This window comes from Meriones unguiculatus, chromosome X (assembly GCF_030254825.1).
Source record: "Meriones unguiculatus strain TT.TT164.6M chromosome X, Bangor_MerUng_6.1, whole genome shotgun sequence".
Taxonomy (NCBI): Eukaryota; Metazoa; Chordata; class Mammalia; order Rodentia; family Muridae; genus Meriones; species Meriones unguiculatus.
In genome coordinates, this window is record NC_083369.1 from 34,030,758 (window position 1) to 34,049,836 (window position 19,079).

Genomic DNA, 19,079 nt, shown 5'->3' on the forward strand with positions numbered 1-19,079 from the left:
TATTTGAGTTAATTTTGTATCCGGCCACTTTGCTGAAGGTGTTTATCAGCTGTAGGAGTTCCCTGGTACAATTTTTGAGGTCACTCACATGTACTGTCATATCATCTGCAAATAGTGATACATTGACTTCTTCCTTTCTGAAATAAATTCCTGTGGTCTCCTTTAATTGTCTTATTGTTCTAACAAGGACTTTAAGAACTATGTTAAAAAGATATGGAGAGAGTGGGCAGTCTTGCCTTATGCCCGACTTCAGTGGGATTGATTTAAGTTTCTTGCCGTTATAGGCCTTTCCTTTAAATTGGGAAATTTTCTTCTATGATTTTGTTTAAAGTATTTTTTGGGCCTTAGAGGAGGAAATGTTTTTCCTCCATTCATATCATTCTTAGGTTTTTTTTCTTTTCATGTTATCTTAGATTTCTTGGATGGTTTGTGACAGGAATTTTTTCGTATTTACCATTCTTTTTGATAGATACATTGATTTCTTCCATTGTATCTTCCACACATGAGATTGTTTTTTTCCATCTCTTGTAGTTTTTTGGTTATGCTTACCTCCGTAGTTCTTGTATTCTTCTCTAAATTCTTCATCTCCATGATTCTCTCCATTTGTGTTTTCTTTAATTATTCCAATTCTATCTTCAGATCTTGAAATGTTTTGTTGATTTCCTTCACCTGTCTGACTGTATTTTCTTGTTTTTCCTTCAGCTCCTTCACCTGTTTGTTTGAACATTCCTCTGTTTCTTTTATTTCTTTCAGTGATTAATCATTTCCTCTCTGAAGGCCACAAACTGGCTGTATCTTCCTGTATTTCTTTACCGATGGCCAGTCAGTTTGAGTTTATCTTCCTGTATTTCTTTATGGATGGCCCTAATCTGTTCAACTTTATCTTTCTCCATTTCTTTAAGCATTTTATTTGCTTCCTCCATTATCCTCTTAAACACAGATGTAAGGTCATCTTCTTGAATTTCACTTATGTAAGGATGTCCAGGGCTAATTGCCCTTAGATAACTGGGTTATGGAGATGCCATATTGCTTTGGCTTTTGTCAGTTGTGGTTTGATGCTGGCTTCTACCCATCTGGCTGTCTCAGGTGATGGCTGTTAGTTTTTAGTGCCTGCTGGAATCCTGGGGTGGGGAGAATCCCATTGACAGGAAGATGGTTTTTCCTGAAGAAGGCATCCTCAGCTTTTTGGGTATGGTTACCAGATACCTGCTGCTTCTCAGGGAATTGACACAGCTCACCTCTGCTATATGGGCCTGTGGGATAACTGTGGTTGTTGGTAGTCGTGGGGTGGGCTCTCCTTTTACCAAGAGAAGTCCTGTAGACACTGGATTTCTTGTTCTGAATTTAGTGAGCTGCTGCTGCTGCTGCTGCTCTTACACTGTGTTTGCCTGGTGCAGTTCTTCTTGAAGAACCAGAGGGCCCCATGGTTTGGTCAGTTTAGCGAAGGGACCAGGTTGCTCCTTGCAGCAGTGTCTGGGGGCTGATCCCTTGGGTCCCAGGCTTCTGTAAGTCTGAAGTTAGAGCTCTATGGCCCAGTACCCAAGTGGTAATCAGTGGCAGGTCAGCACAGCACGGATGTATGTGGCTGAAGGTTAGAGCCCTGAGCTTGTGGAAACCCAGGCATTTTTTCTGGAGTAGCAGGGTGTCCTGAGGTTAGACCAGATGTTTTCCCCACCATGTGCTTTCCTCCAGACATGGAAGCCCAGTCTTTGGTGTTTGGAGGTTCATAGGTTAGTCTGTGATGGTGAGTAGAGCATGCAGGTACAGGTAAGTGGCTCAGCGCTGGTGACTGGACACCTGCATGAACCCAGGAATTTTTCCTGGGAATTCTTCCTGGTTGGGGGGGGGAATGTAAGTTTGGCTGGTTGCCCTGAAGTCAGACCTGATGTTTCCTTCACTGAGGAGTTTCCTCCCAACAGGGAATCCAAGCCTCTGTTGTCTGGGGGCCCACAGTTCTGTCTGGGATGGTGAGTTGGGCATGTAGGTCTGTGGCTCTGGGCTGGTGAATGAGAGCCTGCTAGAGCCCAGGACCTTTTCCAAGTGTTCTCTGAGTGACCTGAGATCCATAGGTCCCTATTACTTCCTTCACTGTGGGGTTTTCACTCGACTGGAAAACCCAATCTCTGGTGTTGTGAGGCCTACATTTCAGTCTAGGATGGTTATCAGAGCATGCAGGAGTGTGGCTCTGGGATGGTGACCTAGTACCTGTTGGGACCCAGAAACTTTTCTGGGTTTAGCTGAATGATCTGAGAACTCAGTTTCTTCCCACACTTTGGGGTTTCCTCTCATCTGGGAAACAAAATTGCTGGTATTTTAAGGCCCACAGTTCGGTCTGTTGGTCACTGTGCAGTCACTACTGTCCTGCTCCTCAGACACAGTGTCCACTCAGTGCTGCCATCTTGGATCCTCGATCCTCATGCTCTTAATGCAAGCACTTAACAAGTGAGCCAGCCCCAAGCCTGCCCTCTTACCTGTAGGGGAATGGATCTTTCATACCTCTGTGTGTTCCCACATAGGCTAAGAGCTGAATCAAACCTAATCAGAGTTTTAGAAGAAGATATTATGATCTAAACACAAGACAGTATGAGACCTAACCTATTTCTTCTGGAAGGCTCTCATCAAAAGAGTTTTCAGAGCTCTGTCCTGATCTATAGAAGGTTTCAATGAGATCTTCAATTCTCACCATCTCAGGATAAAACTGTGATGTTTGAGATCACAGAGCTGACATCTACACTTGACTTCTCAGTGACAAATTACCTCATAATGTTGTCTTCTCCTCCTGGTACCTTTGTTCTGGTGTCATCTCTCTCTCTCTCTCTCTCTCTCTGTGTGTGTGTGTGTGTGTGTGTGTGTGTGTGTGTGTGTGTGTAAAATAAAGATCACAGTGGAGCTATCAGCTTTGGCGTAAAATTGTCATTTTACTGTCTGTGATGGCTATTCTTGGTTGTCAACTTAACTACATCTGGACTGAAGTACCATCGAGAAATGGAGGGCATACGTGTATACGTGTAAGGGATTTTTTTATTTTTTAGCTTGTATAGAAGTGGTTAAGTCCACTTCTAATCTGGACCTTTGAGGTAGGAAAATACACATCTTTGACCAGATCTTGAGGCGGGAAGACACATATTGACTCTAGTCCATACCTTCTGTTGGAAGTCTATATAAAGACATAGAAGGAAGATTTTGTTACTTGCCTCCTTGATCTCACTTTGCCAGCATATCAATTCTATCACTGGCATTAGAGCACATTTCTTCAGGATTCTAGTACCTACCCAAGACCATCTGATAACCCCAGCCTTGTAAAACTAAGAAATTAATAGATTCTTGAACTTCCTATTCACAACCAGCCATTGCTGAATTAGTTGGACTATAGCCTGTAAATTATTCCAATAAATCCCATATACATATATACATACATGCAAGCATACATACAGAGAGGGATATATAGAGAGATTAATTCTAAAAGTTCTGTTACTCTAGAGAATCCTGTTCATTTAAATACACCATCTCTATTTAAAAGCAGCTCATTGTATGTTTACCAGCTTTACCAGCCCTTGTCTTTGCGTTGTTATTTGTGTCTCTATTTTGTCAAGATGAAGTCAGAAAATATGCAATGATTGTGGTAGTTTGGTTAATAATGGCCTCTGTAGGTTCATATGCTTGAATGCTTAGTTCTCAGTTTGTGGAATTAATTGTTTGGGAAGAATTAGGAGGTGTGGCCTTGTTGAGGGAGGTATATCATTGGGAGTAGGCTTTGAGTTTTCAAAAAACATACCAGGCTTAGTCCCTTTCAGTCAACCAGTGCCTCTCCTCTATCTCTCCCTACCCCACACCCCACCTCTTTCTGCTTCCTGCTTGTGGACCAGATGTAAGTTTTCAGATAATGCTCTAGCACCAAGCCTGAATGCCTTATGGGAAAATGACACAGTTAACAACAGTGATTTTGCCAGGCATATTGACTCATGCTTGCAAATCCAGCATTTATAAGGATGAAATAGGAGGACTGTTATAGACCAGCTTAGCCTGCATATAGATCCAGGACAACCTGGGCTAAAGAATTAGACTCTGTATCAGGAAAAGAATGTGGTAGTGGTGTAAGTATACAGGCATTCCTGATGAATCCTCAACATTTTTGAAGATGAACATTATCCATAATTTCTGTGACCCATAGAAAACACCTATGAAGAAAGGATGCTTTAATGATGAGTATCAGTGTCATGACAAGCTGGTCAAATTAGATGTCTTAGAAAGGTAAAGTGTTTGCTATACTATCAATTATGTGGCTAGGGGTAAAACAGCTCTAGATGGTCTGGAGAAAACATCCTTTGCCAAAATGATTAACTGCCTTTCCCCTTCCATTCTGTAGCTGAGGTCTGTCATCCACATGGATTCATTTACCTTACCACAACTCAAAGTTATGATGATTCTAGTCTTACGTAAGCAACAGAACAGATGTGATATAAGCTCAGCAGTACAATTAAATTGAGGTATCTGATGGGGAGGCTCACAAATAATCTAATCATATTTTTATTAATTTTGACTGCTCCCAGGCATTTCTTGGTGTTGCTGCTCTGTTTTGTTAGTCTGCATGTCTTGAGTGTTACTATGTAGCTCTGGATGGCCTCCTCCTCCTCCTTGAGTCTCCTTAGTACTGTGATTACAGGTGCATGCTACCGTAGCCATCTCTGCTGTAAATTTTTAAACCTCACTTCTCTCCTTTCATCTGCTCATATCTAGACAAGCTGATAAGAAACCTGATGATACATACCCTCTTTTGATGTTTCAACTCACTGAGTAATAAATCAAAATTAAATTAAAACTTTCACATTTATACAATGGGTTTAAGAAATGGGAGTCCACAAATAACTTCATTCTTTACTAGATAATTATTATGCTCCAATGTATGTTAAAATAGGACCTTTAATGATTGAAACCATCATACAAGACCTATTTAGGGAAAGAAGTAATTGTTTCAACTGTTTTTCCATTTAAATGTTCAATTTACACAGCTCTTAAAACTTGGAATGAATGAATGAATGAGTGAATGAGTCTTCTTGGTTATCACAGCCTTAATGGTGTCACCCACTAAGACCACTAGGAGTAATATTATAATATTTAAATTAATGTCTCAATCTAATCGGCAATTAATATAAATTTGGTTGTTACATGTTGTTCATTGTCTACATCAACAACAGCCTCTTGGCCGTAGTTTTCTCTTTTTTCCCAAAGGGAGATATCCTGATAGTAGTATATCAGCTATTCTATCACAAGCAACCTTTGTGGGTAAGACCTAATTGTATCTGTTTTTTTTTTTTTCCTAAGAGCACAGACATAGCATCATATCAATGGCACCCTTTTTTTAAATGATCCTCTGAAAATACTTAAGGCATATATTTATCCCTCAGTATCAATGGGGAATTGGTTCCAAGATAGCTGACCTTTCCTTTGAGGTATCACAGTTCTCACATGCTCAAATTCCTTATGTAAAACGACATGCTATTTGTATATAATCTATAAACATCATCTTAATTTAAATAATTTCTAAATGTCATGTAAAATAGTTGTTATGTTTGCTGTTTAGGGAATTATGACAAGAAAAAAATTCCTGTACATATTTGGTACAGGTGCAGTTTTTAAAAATACTTTTGACCTGCTGTTGCAAAAACCATGGAAACAGAACCTCCAGAAATGAACAACAGACTACAAAAATTCTCAAAAAGGCAACTCATAAGAAAAGGAGGGACCCTTGCTGCACATGTAATACAATGCCTTAGATGTCTTAATTATTTGGTAATCTGACAGCTGCTTGCTTCTCAGCACTGTCAAAAATACCTACTGATGTTTTTAGCACCAACCACATTAAAACTAACATCTTTTAGGCCTTTTTAAGTTTCGTAGGCAATATGTAATTCACTTGTAAGTTCTACTCTCTCATTTATGTGATTATTGCAAAAGAGTTCATCATCTCATCTCAACAAAGGCTCTAAAAAATTTCTAATACAATACTCCAGGCACTCTTATTAATACCAAGTTTGCTAGAGACTCCATCACTGGAGAAGTGTGAACAATTTTTTATGTCTGCTTTGGTCCTTGATGGCCATTTGTTGTCAACTGTCTTATGCTTAAGACACAGAACTCATGATGTCTGTCTTTCTTTACAGGAGCGATTTCTGGCTTCATGTTGGTGTCTCCTGAAAAGAGGTTTTCACAATCCTTAGCATGTAGTCCTCTCTTTACAGCCTGAGCTAGGTCTTAGAAGTAGTATCCTCAAGTCACTGTTTTTTGATACAGGACTGAGCAAAGATGCTGTGGCCTGTGACTTATCAGACTTGCAGGTAAGAATGGAATACCCCTGTCCCCAGTTCTTTGTCAGATTCTGTGCTAGATGAAGTCACCCCTTTCCCAAATTAATTGTCTACCCCTTTAGTTTCAACCAAATGAAGAAAAATCAGAGTTGGGATGAATTATGAACACACACATTCCCAGATGAGCTTGTCATCTCCTAACCAGGATGACTATGAAAAATAAAAAAAAACACTAAGCCTAAGGATCAGAACAGTTAAATCTTATGCTGTAGGTAATGCAGTAGGTGTCCTGAATGTAAATCAAGGCTGGATCAAGACACTCATTTTTGTCTTAGGAGTTCCAGAGATCAAGGAATTCATTTTCCTTTTCTTGAAAGTGCAATACTGGGCTCTAGAACAAAAAACAAGACTTTATTTTTTTGTAATGTTAATAATGGAATGCAAGGCTTTAGGACACATGCTGGGTAAGAACACTCTACCCTGAGCTACATCCCTCAGCTATCGAAGTCATCTGAGGAAACATTCACTATCCTAACAGGCCTACAATACCAAATTTAATTAAGGAAGCATGCTTTTCAGATATTTAACTTACCAAGAGAAAGTATAATAAAATCTTTTCCATGCTTGTTCACTGACAGCATTCAAACCTCATGTCTCTTCTACTTCAAGGTTCCAAGTTAAGAAAAAAAAAAAGACTTTCTGTCTCCCCCTTCTTTCAAAAGATTACCTGAACTATACCTAAAGTTTGGCTATGAGTTTCAGCTTCTGCTTCAATACCTCAATCAGTAGTCTTTCAGAGGCCATTTGTGGTAGGCTCCTGTCCTGTTCCTTGTCTTCTCCTGCTTCTGATGTCTATCGCATTTGTCCTTCTGAATGAGAATTGAGCATCTTCCCTTGGGTCTTCCTTGTTGTTTAGTTTCCTTAGGAGTGTAGATTTTAGTCCAAAAGGAGACCAACAGAGCCAAAAATCTGAGCCCTGGGGATCCTAAAGAGAATGATACCCCAACCAAGGACAATGCATGGAGAAGACCTAAAATCCAGGCTCAGTGTCCAAGTGAGGTCCCTAGTAAGGGGAGCAGGGGCTTTTCCTGGCATGAATTCAGTGTCAGGCTCTCTGATCAACTTCCCCTGGAGGCTGCAGCCTTGCCAGACCACAGAGGAAGACAATGCAACCAGTCCTAGTGAGTCCTGATAGGCTAGAGTCAAATAGAAGGGGGGGAGTACCTCCCCTATCAATGGACTAGGGGAGGGGCACAGGGTGAGAAGAGCCAGGGAGGGTGGGATTGGGAGGAGATGAGGGAGGGGGCCACAGTAGGGATACAAATTGAATAAATTGTAATGAATGTTAATAATAATAAAAACAGATGCTAGCAATTATCACACCTAGATCACTACATGAGACAATGGATATCGAAATTAGATCAATAATATTAAAACAAAAGAAAAAAAGAGTGATCTTTTCTTTGGTGAACAACAGAGTTGCACACCATACAAACTGCCAGTTCAGCATTGAAACCCTTATTCTTGTCTATATCACAAGACCAATAAAAACTCCAAGTATCTACTTTCCTTCTCTTAGAAATGTCAGGCCAGCTTTAAAGATTTCTGAGCCCCTATTCGACCCTGGATGTGATATCATCAGGTTTTTGTTTTTTTGTTTTTTTTAATGATCTCAAATCGTGTTTAAAAATATCCAAAACAAAGCACAAAAAAAAAAAAATTTGAAGAGAATATTATACTCTTTTTTTTTTCAACCTGGAGAATATTGTGGGAATTTTAAATGTTCCCAGTATGATGGGGTGAAAGGTCCACTGTGGATTTAGCACATTATTATTACCTTGTTATTTATCCGAGTTTATCAAAACAGCTTGGGCTTGCACTGTCTGATACAGCAAACATTGGCTACATGTTGCTGCCGGGCAACTTTAATATGGCTAAGTCTATTGCTGGACCAATAGAATCCATGGGAAATCCTTTCTTTCTGTTTCATTAATACTGATGTCTTAAAGTGATGATATCTTCATTCCATTGGGTTACATAACCGTTAGTATTGATGTATCTGTCTATTCTACTTTTTTTTTATCAATTACACTTTATTCATTCTGCATCCCCCCATAAGCCCCTCCCTCCTCCCCTCCCGATCCCACCCTCCTTCCTCCCTCTGCATGCATGCCACTCCCCAAGTCCACTGATAGGGGAGGTTCTCCTCTCCTTTCTGATCTTAGTCTATCAGTTCACATCAAAAGTGGTTGCATTGTCCTCTACTATGGCCTGGTAAGGCTGCTCCCCCCCAGGGGGAGGTGATCAAAGAGCAGGCCAATCAGATTATGTCAGAGGCAGTCCCTCTTCACATTACTATGTAACCCAATTGGACTCTGAACTGCCCTGGGCTACATCTGTGCAGGGGTTCTGGGTTATCTCCATGAATAGTCCTTGGTTGGAGTATGAGTCTCTGGGAAGTTCCCTGTGTTCAAATTTTCATGTTCTGTTGCTCTCCTTGTGGAGACCCTGTCCTCTCCAGCTCTTACTATTTCCCACTTCTTACATAAAATTCTATTCACTTTGCCCAGCAGTTGTCCATCAGGCTCAGCATCTGCTTTGATAGGGCAGAGGCTTTCAGAGACCCTCTGTGGTAGGTTCCTAGGTTGTTTCCTGTTTTCTTCTTCTTCTGATGTCCATCCTCTTTGGCTTTCCGGATGAGGATTGGACATTTTAGTTAGGGACCTCTCTCTTGCTTAGTTTCTTTAGATGCACAGGTTTTAGTGGGTTTGTCCTATGTTGTATGTCTATATGAGTGAGTAGATACTATGTGTGTCTTTTTGCTTCTGGGACAACTCACTCAGTATCATCAGGTTTTTTGATTGGAAGCCAATTTTGTGTTGGATTTCATTCTGTATCTTCAATGTGGCCACATCAGGTGACCTGTCTTTGTCATTGCAATTAATCTGAGTCTTAAACATCTAGTAACCATCCCAGGATAGAAGATGGAAAGCTGTAAGTGACTCCCCTGGAAGGCTGTCATGATCCATTTTCTCATCCGCTAAGTTTCTGAGGCGACCTCAGAGCTGTGGAAAGCAAAACCACTCTACTGTGGTTCCTCTACAACAGAGTACTGTACAATTTATACTACAGCCATCACTTTTGGTCTTTGTATTTTAGGATACATAAAGACAGGAACCAAGAAAGTGGTAAACCCTGTAGCTCATTCTTTGTAGTGTTAATTTAAGTCCTAAACCAATTACATAGGAAAGTGACTCGTGCATCCAATCAGTCAGGCCTTGGCATTGTGTCTATGGTGAGCTGTTGCTACATTTTCTGATTGCTAAATCACTTATTATAAATTAACCTAATATAACTAGCATGCTTGTATCTATTCAGCAGCTGTTAAGCTGACTAAATACCGAGTGTATTTACTGAATACCATGTCCTCCAGTCATTTCTATCTGGGAAGTCTTCACTGAGTTAGCTTACGCAGCTGCGTGGAGCTAATTTTTTTCTTTTCTTTTTTTTATCTACTGAAAAATCACTAGGAAAGCTAAGAAGTTAGGAAAATATATTAGAAATGAAAAACCCCAAGAAAATAAAATCATGAATATATAAAGTAGTTTTCTGAATAAAGAGAAATGTGATCACAGACCATAGTGTCATATGGTGTCTCAGCTTTCTTATATTCTAGAAAGCAAATCTCTGTTACAGTTACAGTGTTTTTTGGATCTTTTGGAGCTTTATTTTTTGACAAGTATTAGATGAAACATTAATTTATATAATAAGCATTTTATGGGCACCATGAGAACCATGTTCCCTACTCTGGGAACAAGAGAGAACTCAGTTTGAGTCTCAGAGCCAGGAGACCTTACAGTTCAGTTGAATAAGGTTAATATGAGTGGGATAAGAACTGTGATACAACAGAGCAGTTGCAGACTGCGGATGGGGAATATGCCACTATGATGTACTCAAAGAGATACAGAAGAGTTTCTCAGAAGCAGTGATTTGCAAAGGTAAAGACTATAAATACCTTGTACATGTTACAGGTAGGAAAACTGGAGATAAGAGAAACAAAGTGGCCTAACAGAAGCCATTACAATCTGTGGTCAAGTCAGCTTTGAGCCACAGCCTACTGGGCTCCAAAGCACTACTTTATCACTAGCACTACCTAAACTTTCCCACGGGTCTGCTTGCCTCCAAATTTTAAATCTCCTCAAATCAGGTGACCCAAATTGGAAAACAACTTCCAGGGCACTTTTTTTTTTTTTTTTTTTTTTAGGTAGGCCATGATGCCTTTTCACTGGGTACTGTTGTTACTGAAAGCATGAATTGCTTACATGAGAAAGGTCTCCCCTTTTCTTCCAGATAACAGTTTATTCAAGGCAATGCTTGCTCCTGGGATTAGAAACATTAAACTATAAGGACAAAAGCTGCAGCTTTGCATTTCTTTATACCTAGGGAGGAAAGTATCATCCTTGACAGGAGCCTAGAGCTCTGCTTGAACTGCCGTCATGCTTCTTAACCCACAAATGTCAGGACTCGCCCTAGTTGGACCTGTCTTCATTTCTGCAGAGTCTGAAACACCACAGAACGCAACGTCTATCTGCAGCCTGTGATCCCTGATGTCAGGAATCCTAACTGCTTATCTTATTGTTTGGCCTGCCTTCAAATAAGATAGTAGAAATAATGTGCAGCACACACATCTACAACTATGTGTACAATGGATTTTGTTCCCCCAAGAAACTATTAAAATTCCATAAAGTGGGTTTTTATAAAATGATCTCCCAGAGATCCAGCCCTTGATTTCACATTGGTATGATCTACAATGCAAATGGTATGAAAACCTTTCTTCAGCATAGTAGATCCAACCACCATAGTCAAATAGCTATAAATAATGATTTAACTGATAGGACAAAGTAAAAACAAACAAACAAATAAATAGATAAATTGATAAATAAATTAAAAAAAAGAACTCCAAGTAGTGTACCAAGGGTGTAACTAGCCATTCTAAGGTATGTCTCCTTTTATTTCTGTGAATTTGACATCTTAGACCAGAAGCAGTATCTTGGAGGCAACATTTAAAAACCAATATCTATAAACTTTCCCTCCTCACTTTTTTTCTCTTTACATTATATACTAGACTCAATAAGAAGAATGCCAACATTTCCAATGGTTTTGACTAACCTTTTATTATGGAAAATGTCAAACATACAAAAGCAGAGATGAACATATATAATGAACATCATTTAATCATCAGTCAGCTTCAACAATCTTAAAGGCCAATCTTGTTTGAGTATGTCCAGTGTATTTATCATCTAGACGTATTTTTGAAGTAAATCCCAGACATTATATCACTTCAACTATAAATATTTGAATGCAGATAAGAATTCTTGATTCCAATATAACAACCGTATTATAATAATCAATGTGAAAATATCCAGCTAATGTTCAACATATTCTAATTTGTCTGATACATTCACTTATCTTATACTTTGATCAAATCACGATCCCAAAAAGAGCCATAAAATTACAAACACTCTCTGAAACCTTTCTCAAACCACAGGTTCAGCCTCTACCCTTTCCTTTCATCCTTGTGACTTACATAATGAAGAAACTGGATCATCTGTCCTGTGTTTTCTTGAAGTCAGGATTCTATGACTCTCATCTGTTTGATATACAGTAAACTGTTTCTCTGTCTCCTGTATTTTCTATAGAGGAGAAGTTATGTCTAGAGGCACAGTTAAATTTAGGTTCAAAAATTTGGCAAATGTAAGAGGTACATAATGTCTGGGATAACACAGACATATGAATAAGAATTTTTGCTACTATCTCACAGCTGCCTTGAAATAGTTGTGTGATACCTGATATACAAAAGCCACATATATGCTAGAGAGATTAGAAGAGGGATGTTTCACCATTCGTTATCATTACAAAATATTAAACAAATATTCAGTGACACCTACCATATACCAAGTAATGTATGCTAGATATAAAAAGACTAAGAAAGCAAGTTCTTTGCATTCACAGTCATATCTGATGGGAAGTACAGACAAAAAGCACAAAAAGGCCACAGGTGCCAAATAGAATTCTGTACAGATACAGTGGTAGTGCAACAACCTGAAGAATAGCCATTGTTAACAGGAAAAGTGTCCAAAAGCATAGGATGAGCTGTGTTCTTGTGGATGTGAAAGAGCTCACCTGTGCTTCACAATTCCATTCATCATTGGGTTCACATACTTGATTCTTTCAAAGTAAATCTGAACAACATTTATTCCATTCACCTAAAAAAAGATAATCTTATTAATAAGGTTTTACTGGTTTGTCCATTCCTGTATAGTCTAGACAACACATATTTACTGAGAATTTAGTATGGTTTATCAATCCTTTATACTGAAAAAGCCAGCAGTAAATTATCAAATGTAGTCCCACTGTAAGCACAGGTGAGAGCCTAAAGAAATAAATTCTTCCAGGTATGTTATGAAGCTTAAAAAAGAAAATCAGTAATTCACTGATAGTAGAGACTTCTAATGTGTGAGACAATGACAAAGGTCTCTGAATTTTAGCCAGTGTTTTGAGCCCCTGGAGTTATGCATGATTCAAGCTGGATCCTGGTCCTCAAGGATTTCATATTTTATTAGGAAACAGTTAGGAACATAACTACAATAAGTGCTTTCACATAAAGAAATCTAAGGGGGAAAAAGTTTGGCTAGCTGTTAATATTATATAGGTTCTAAGCATTTTCACCTCCCTTCCCCAGCTACAGAGGGAGAGATTGTTCTTTTGAACTCCATTAAACTGGAGGTGAGGAAAGAAGTAAATGCAGGTCTAGAGCCTGTTAAACCATGTGTCCCAGAAGTGCTGCTGCTTATACTGCTGCTTTACAAGCTGCCTGTTCTTGTTCTTACACTCTTCAGAGTTTCCTGGTGCTTCTAAATAAAGCTTTAGAACAACTCTTTCAAATGAAACCATAGCAAAGAATTATTTGTAGCCATGTTTCAGCCCTGGCTTCTTGCAAAAAATAAAAAAATATGATTGGCAAAACATAGGTTTCTAACATATCTTATGCCTGCTTCAAGCATATCAAAATAACTTTGACTTCAGCATGACTTCTCCAAGTTTTTAAGCATAGGCACTTGTCCAGTGGAGGGAAAATCAGCCCTTTAAGACAACATGCTGAAAGCAAATTTCTGTTTTCTTATGTAAAAGTCTTAATTATCTTTCAGCAGTACACTGGATTTGGGGGGACTTGGATGAGCTAAAAAAATTAAGCTGTACATATTCACTGCACTCACACATAAAATGCATAGGCACTAAGTATCCACTCCAAAGAGATAATCACACCTGTGCGTCAAACTTTTGGAAAATATAAGATGGAGACATGATTTGGTTTATTCCTGTGTCAGCTGTTTTATCTGAATTTCCTGAAATTGTTAAAAATGCAAGATTATTTGGAGGTTTTCATTTGTCACTTTTCTAGAATGAACCTCAGAAAGGATATTTAACTGTTTATATAAATTTGACTTTAAAGTGTGATAACTTTTTGTTTGCAGTATGGAAACAGAAAGCACTGGAAGGTTGGAAATGGCATAAACAATCTCTGTGGATCCCCCCCCCCAAAAAAAAATCTCAGCTATAAAATGAAACAACATAGGTTTACAGGATGAGACTAAAATTTAAAAGTCTCCTTAGATTAGTCAAACAGAATTCAAGGTCAAAATATAATACTGTGTGTTATTATCTCTAGAATACGACATAATAGTTAAACCTCCAACATATTTGTGGCATTTTTGGATAAAAGGTATTTCTCTGTATACAGTACAGAAATAAAGCAACAGTCCAGTTTCTCCAGGACTGGAGTATACTCTAAAGACCAAAATTACTGAGAATTTCTATTCATTGATTTAGAATACTGAATAATTTGTGAAGACTATATTCAGTAGTTCGGTATTATTTATAAAATGAAATTACATGCTTGGTTTAAAAAAGCTATCATTTTGGTAAGCAGGTTTCTACTCATTTCTTTGACAATATCACCTATGTTGACTACACATATTTTACATAGATGGATTTACGTAACAGAGAACCAATGGGATAAAATTGATAATTCAATTATATGTGAACCAAGTTATTTTTGGAAGATAACCTATAGAATAAAATGCGTAAATTAGTGTCATCATCCATGTATATATATTACAGTTCTGTAGAATACATTTAGAAGGTTGGTAGAAGGATACCCTCCAGTCATATCCACTGTGAAGGCTGTGAATGAGAAAACAGGATAAAAGCAAAAAAGAATGTTCCCACCCCAGGCCCTCACCAGTTTGTAAGACTCTAAAGGTTCCTCCACTAAGAAACCCAGAAGCCTGACATCAAGAGCGCGCACGCACACTCACGCACAAACACATGTAAGGGCTGTTTAAAGAAAAAAGAAAACACACAAACAAAAACATCACAGAGCAGACAGACAGGCAGGCACGCACGCACGGACACGGGATCACTCACAGACACACGCACACCCTCCATGAAGAGCAGGGCAAGCAGTTAAGGCACCTTTCACGAAATCCCATGCAGCTCCCGCTGAGCGCAAGATTTTTACAGTGTCACCAAGAAGTGATTGAATTGGAAAAGCATCTGAAAAACGTGCAAAGTGTCTGCAAACAGCACCTGGCAACCTAGACAGTTTGCAAGCGTGATTCAGAGGTCTGCCTGCCAAGGAAACAAAAGAAGCCTCCCTCCTGCCCTTGCAGGCGCACAGGGCAGGAGAGGTGCTCTCCTGGTAGGCAAGAGTCCTGGCGGGAGCCTCAGCGGGAGCAGGAGCTATACATACTAGGACTCGCTCTCCGGCAGGGACGGGGTGGCTGAGTTCCCGTTGGTAGGGGAGCCGCCCAGCTTCAGTCTCTCCAGGTACTCGGCATGCACGGGCTTGTGGCACTGCAGGACCTTGATGGCATCCTCGATCTTGAACCACTCTCGCTTCCTGCCGATGCTGACCGAGTCTTCCCAATCCTCCAGCAGCTCGGTGACGGTGAGCACGAACACATAGGTCCGGTGCTTGCGATCCTGGTTCTGCTCAAAGACGCCCAAGAGGCGGCCCAACTTCCCCTTGACTCCTGCCTCCTCAAACACCTCGCGCACCGCCGCGCCGTCCGGCTCCTCCTCGGGCTCCATGCCCCCTCCCGGCACGATCCAGCGGTCGGGGTAGCGGCTGCTGCTCACCAGCAACACCTCCTCCTCGCGCTCGCTGCGGAAGCACAGGCACGCAGCGCGCTTCTTGAAGCCTTCGGGGTCGTAGGTCCGTGTCTGGTTAGGCTTGCACTTCATCCTTGGCGCTGCCTTGGAGATCACTAACTGCTGCCTAGCGAGCTAGACCGCCGCAGGAACTGCCGCGGGCAGGGAAAGGGCTGGTAAGGGCTGCAGCCAAGCGCAGCAGAGCCTGAGCCGAGCCCGGGTAGACTAGGCGGAGACAGGGGCGGGGGCGGAGGCGAGTTGGCGCGTCAGTCAGTCCGCGGGGCGGGCAGTGCTGGCTGATCGCGGGGAGGGTCGCAAGCCCGCTGCCTGATTGGAGGCGTCGCTTCCGCCGTCTGGAGCTTGGAGCACAGAGCCAGCAGCCCTTGCCTCCGCACAGCCCACGAGTGGACCTCGTGCGGTCCCCGCCCTCCTGGCCGCCTGCGCTCGCTCACGCTCCCTGGCTAGCTTGGCAGCACAGACAGGGGTTGAGCTAGGTGAATCCCATGCGAGTGCGTGGCTGGGCTCGCGTGAACGCGCTCGGGGGAGGTCCAGGGGCGGAGGGGCAGAGGGGAGGAGGCAGGGGTCTGCCTCGGGCCCACTGCGCAGGCGCTCCACACTGCTGTGAATGGGAAGCTTCTAGCTCCCAATGCACTGGAGAAGTGCGCCCATTTGTGCAGGGTCATCACCACTTGTGTGTCTCAGCTAGACTTGGCAGCAGAGGTGTAAAGGGCCTCCTTGAGAAACAGTGGAGGGGTCTAGGCCCCTGTCATAGACACCCCTCATCATGGACTGCGTTGTCTTATTTATAGGCAGAAGTCCTGGTGTTGCCAGAATGACCAATGAGTCTTGCCAGAATAATCTTTGCTGAGTCACATGCAGCTCCCTGTCTTCAACAGGTTCTCTTCTGCAGCTGGTCAACCATAATGGCTCAGCCCTTCCTTAAAACACTTTCACGCAACCCCTGTTCATGGTTTGCATAGTTGTCTGTTACTCTGTTTCCCTATTAGGGAACCCTGGGGAACTTGTTACAACCCTTGTTTCAAACCCTTGGCCAGGTGTTTCTGGAGCAGCACCCCATGAAGGCTTGGATTCCATGCCAACAGCCTCCATATTCACAGGCTTGAACCCCATGCTGGCCTGCTCAATAAGAGAGCATCTAGGGAGCTGGGATTTTAGTTATACTTGAAAATGAACATGAGTCTCCCTGTGTGTGTGTGTGTGTGTGTGTGTGTGTGTTCCTCTGAACAGGTGATGAATGTGTGTGTGCTCGAGTGTGCATGCCTGTGTGTCTACATGGACCTCTGAACAGATGTAGCCCCGAGGTGGGCAAATGCACCTTCTTCCACTGCTTCCATTGCTCTCCAACCATTATGACTTTTGAGAACAGTTTTCCACAATGTGGCTGTACTGGACTAGAAAGCACCAGGAATTCAGTCGCAAGTTCTAGAGTCTCCCTAACATTGGGATTGCAGCCTGACTTTTAAGTGTGGAGATCAGAACTAAGGTCCTCATTGCTTTGCCCGGGGAGCCATTGCCCTGGCCCAGAGGTTTTCACCTGGAGATTAACAAAGTTCCCTGAACTTTGATCCCACTGACCTCTTGCTAGAGAAGCAGCACTCCTGAATCCAGGGAACTTTGACCACACCTTTTCTTTTCTCTGAGGTTTCTCTCATTCCTTCCTTTGACTTGTACACCTTTGAGGGGCTCGAGGGGCTCCTCCTCACACCTTAGGCAAAGCTGCGCTGACTTGAAATCACCTCACCCTTGCTACAGTACTTTTGATTTTCTTACAGAGCAGCAGTCTGCTGTGGTTTAGCTTGATGATGCTCATCGCTGTCTTTTGGTGGAGATGAGTTCACTTAGGGAAGGATTCCTGACTTCACTGAAAGGTCTTTTCCATTTTCCCTTATCCCCATGTCACCTGTTCTCTTTTTGAAAGCCTCTGAGTGCCTTCATGGTTCCCAACAATCATTCCTATGGCTCCGTGCCATGTGACTTCACAATTTGAAGGGCCAGTTGCCCTTGCAGGATAAAGTAGAATAAAACAATACCCCAAACGATGTCTGATTCTATCATCAGCCTAGAACAGGATTTTGATTAATGGGTGGTCTTCTTCCTCACGAAAGCTCAGAGCCCTTGCCTTTAATAGTTGCCATCCATGAAATGGAGCAAATCCCTTATGAAGCATAACTCTTCCAAAGTGGCTTTTGGGACCTTGTCCACACTCCCACTTTGCATTGAGATTGGACCTCTGGCTTTGGATTTGAACCTTCCCTTTGGCATCTTTTCTATAGTAGCTCCAGGGAATGGTCCTGCTGTACTCCATCTGCATGAAGGTAGGAAGTGTAAAGCTTGGTGCTTGCTCTTTTTCATATGAGCCAACATGGGTCTCTGAGATCTACTGTCTACCAAGAACTCAAAACACATTGACTGAATGAACGAAGTTCCATGGATGCCAAAGGATCAATGTGATCTTTCCTCTTGAGTCTGTGAGTTGCCTAAATCGAACTCCCTTAAATCTGAGGCAGCTCCCCACCTGTTTTGTTTTGTTTTGTTTTGTTTTTCACTAGGGAAGACAGGATTGTGCTCCTTTGAAATCAACATCCATACTCCCTGCCCCTTTTCCCTGAGGGACAGCAGTAGCTTTATAGTGGCTCTCCAGTAGGTAATTCAGCAGATGTTCCCCCAGGGATGCAATTACTGGGAGACAAAAGACCCCAGCATCCTGATGTGGTTTTTGTTTGAATCACAGTGTGTTTTCAGAGACTCTCCTGTGTCTTTTGTGAATAATGCAGTATCTTGCAGACTGGAAAACAGTTTGTAATAGTAGACGAACAGAAAAGAAAAGCCACTTTATTTCAGACAGCATAAACCTGAGGCTAATATTTAGAGACAGTACTTGTCTTGTATGCTGCAATTGGCATTGCATTCATCTTCATGTATACATCTTTTTAAATCCCTTTGAAGAAGCAGCATCCTTTGCATATGAGGGGGGATAACATTAAGATTTGCAGCCTATGCAGCATGTTGGTGTCTAGCTGTTCTTAGATAGGTGCATGAGATCATATTTGGGGTTCACAGAATGGACTACCCTGTAAGCCTCCAGCTCAGCAAGTTCCCCCCAGCTTCCCCACCATCTCCTATGTCAGCCCTGTGCCCTGTTGTGGATGTCCTAGCTCCTTAGGCTGTGCAGGAATTCTTGAGCTCAGCCTCTCAGAATCTCCTTGTATTGGACACTCTTTGCCCCCCTTGCCCCAAGCCTGCCAAAGTCTACACTGGTTTCCACTGAGTTACAAAACAGGGACAGTTCTCTGGAAGGTTAAAAAGATGGACTGCAGTATAAGTACCTAGTGCTAACCAATTGAAAAGGATGGGAGCTCCACAAGGAGAGCAACAGAACCAAAAAATTTGAACACATGGATCTTTTCTGAGACTGATACTCCAAAAAAAGGACCATTCATGGAGAAAACCTAGAACCCCTGCACAGAATAGCCCATGGCAGCTCAGTGCCCAACTGGGTTCCATAGTAAAGGGAACAAGGACTGTCTCTGACAGGAACTG

General features: G+C 41.7%; 1 protein-coding gene across 1 annotated transcript; it reads right to left on the bottom strand.

Moving 5' to 3' along the window:
- Positions 1-11,453: 11,453 nt before the first annotated feature.
- Positions 11,454-15,957, bottom strand: LOC132649863 (diphosphoinositol polyphosphate phosphohydrolase 3-alpha). Its single transcript, XM_060374554.1, has 2 exons — positions 15,118-15,957; positions 11,454-12,571 (listed from the first exon to the last, which is right to left on the bottom strand). Coding segments are annotated over exons 1-2 (495 nt in total). The 5' UTR covers positions 15,612-15,957; the 3' UTR covers positions 11,454-12,570.
- Positions 15,958-19,079: the final 3,122 nt, after the last annotated feature.

What these genes read in the sequence shown, in the direction of transcription:
- LOC132649863 (XM_060374554.1), bottom strand. Translation starts at nt 15,611, where the DNA reads ATGAAGTGCAAGCCTAACCAGACACGGACCTACGACCCCGAAGGCTTC.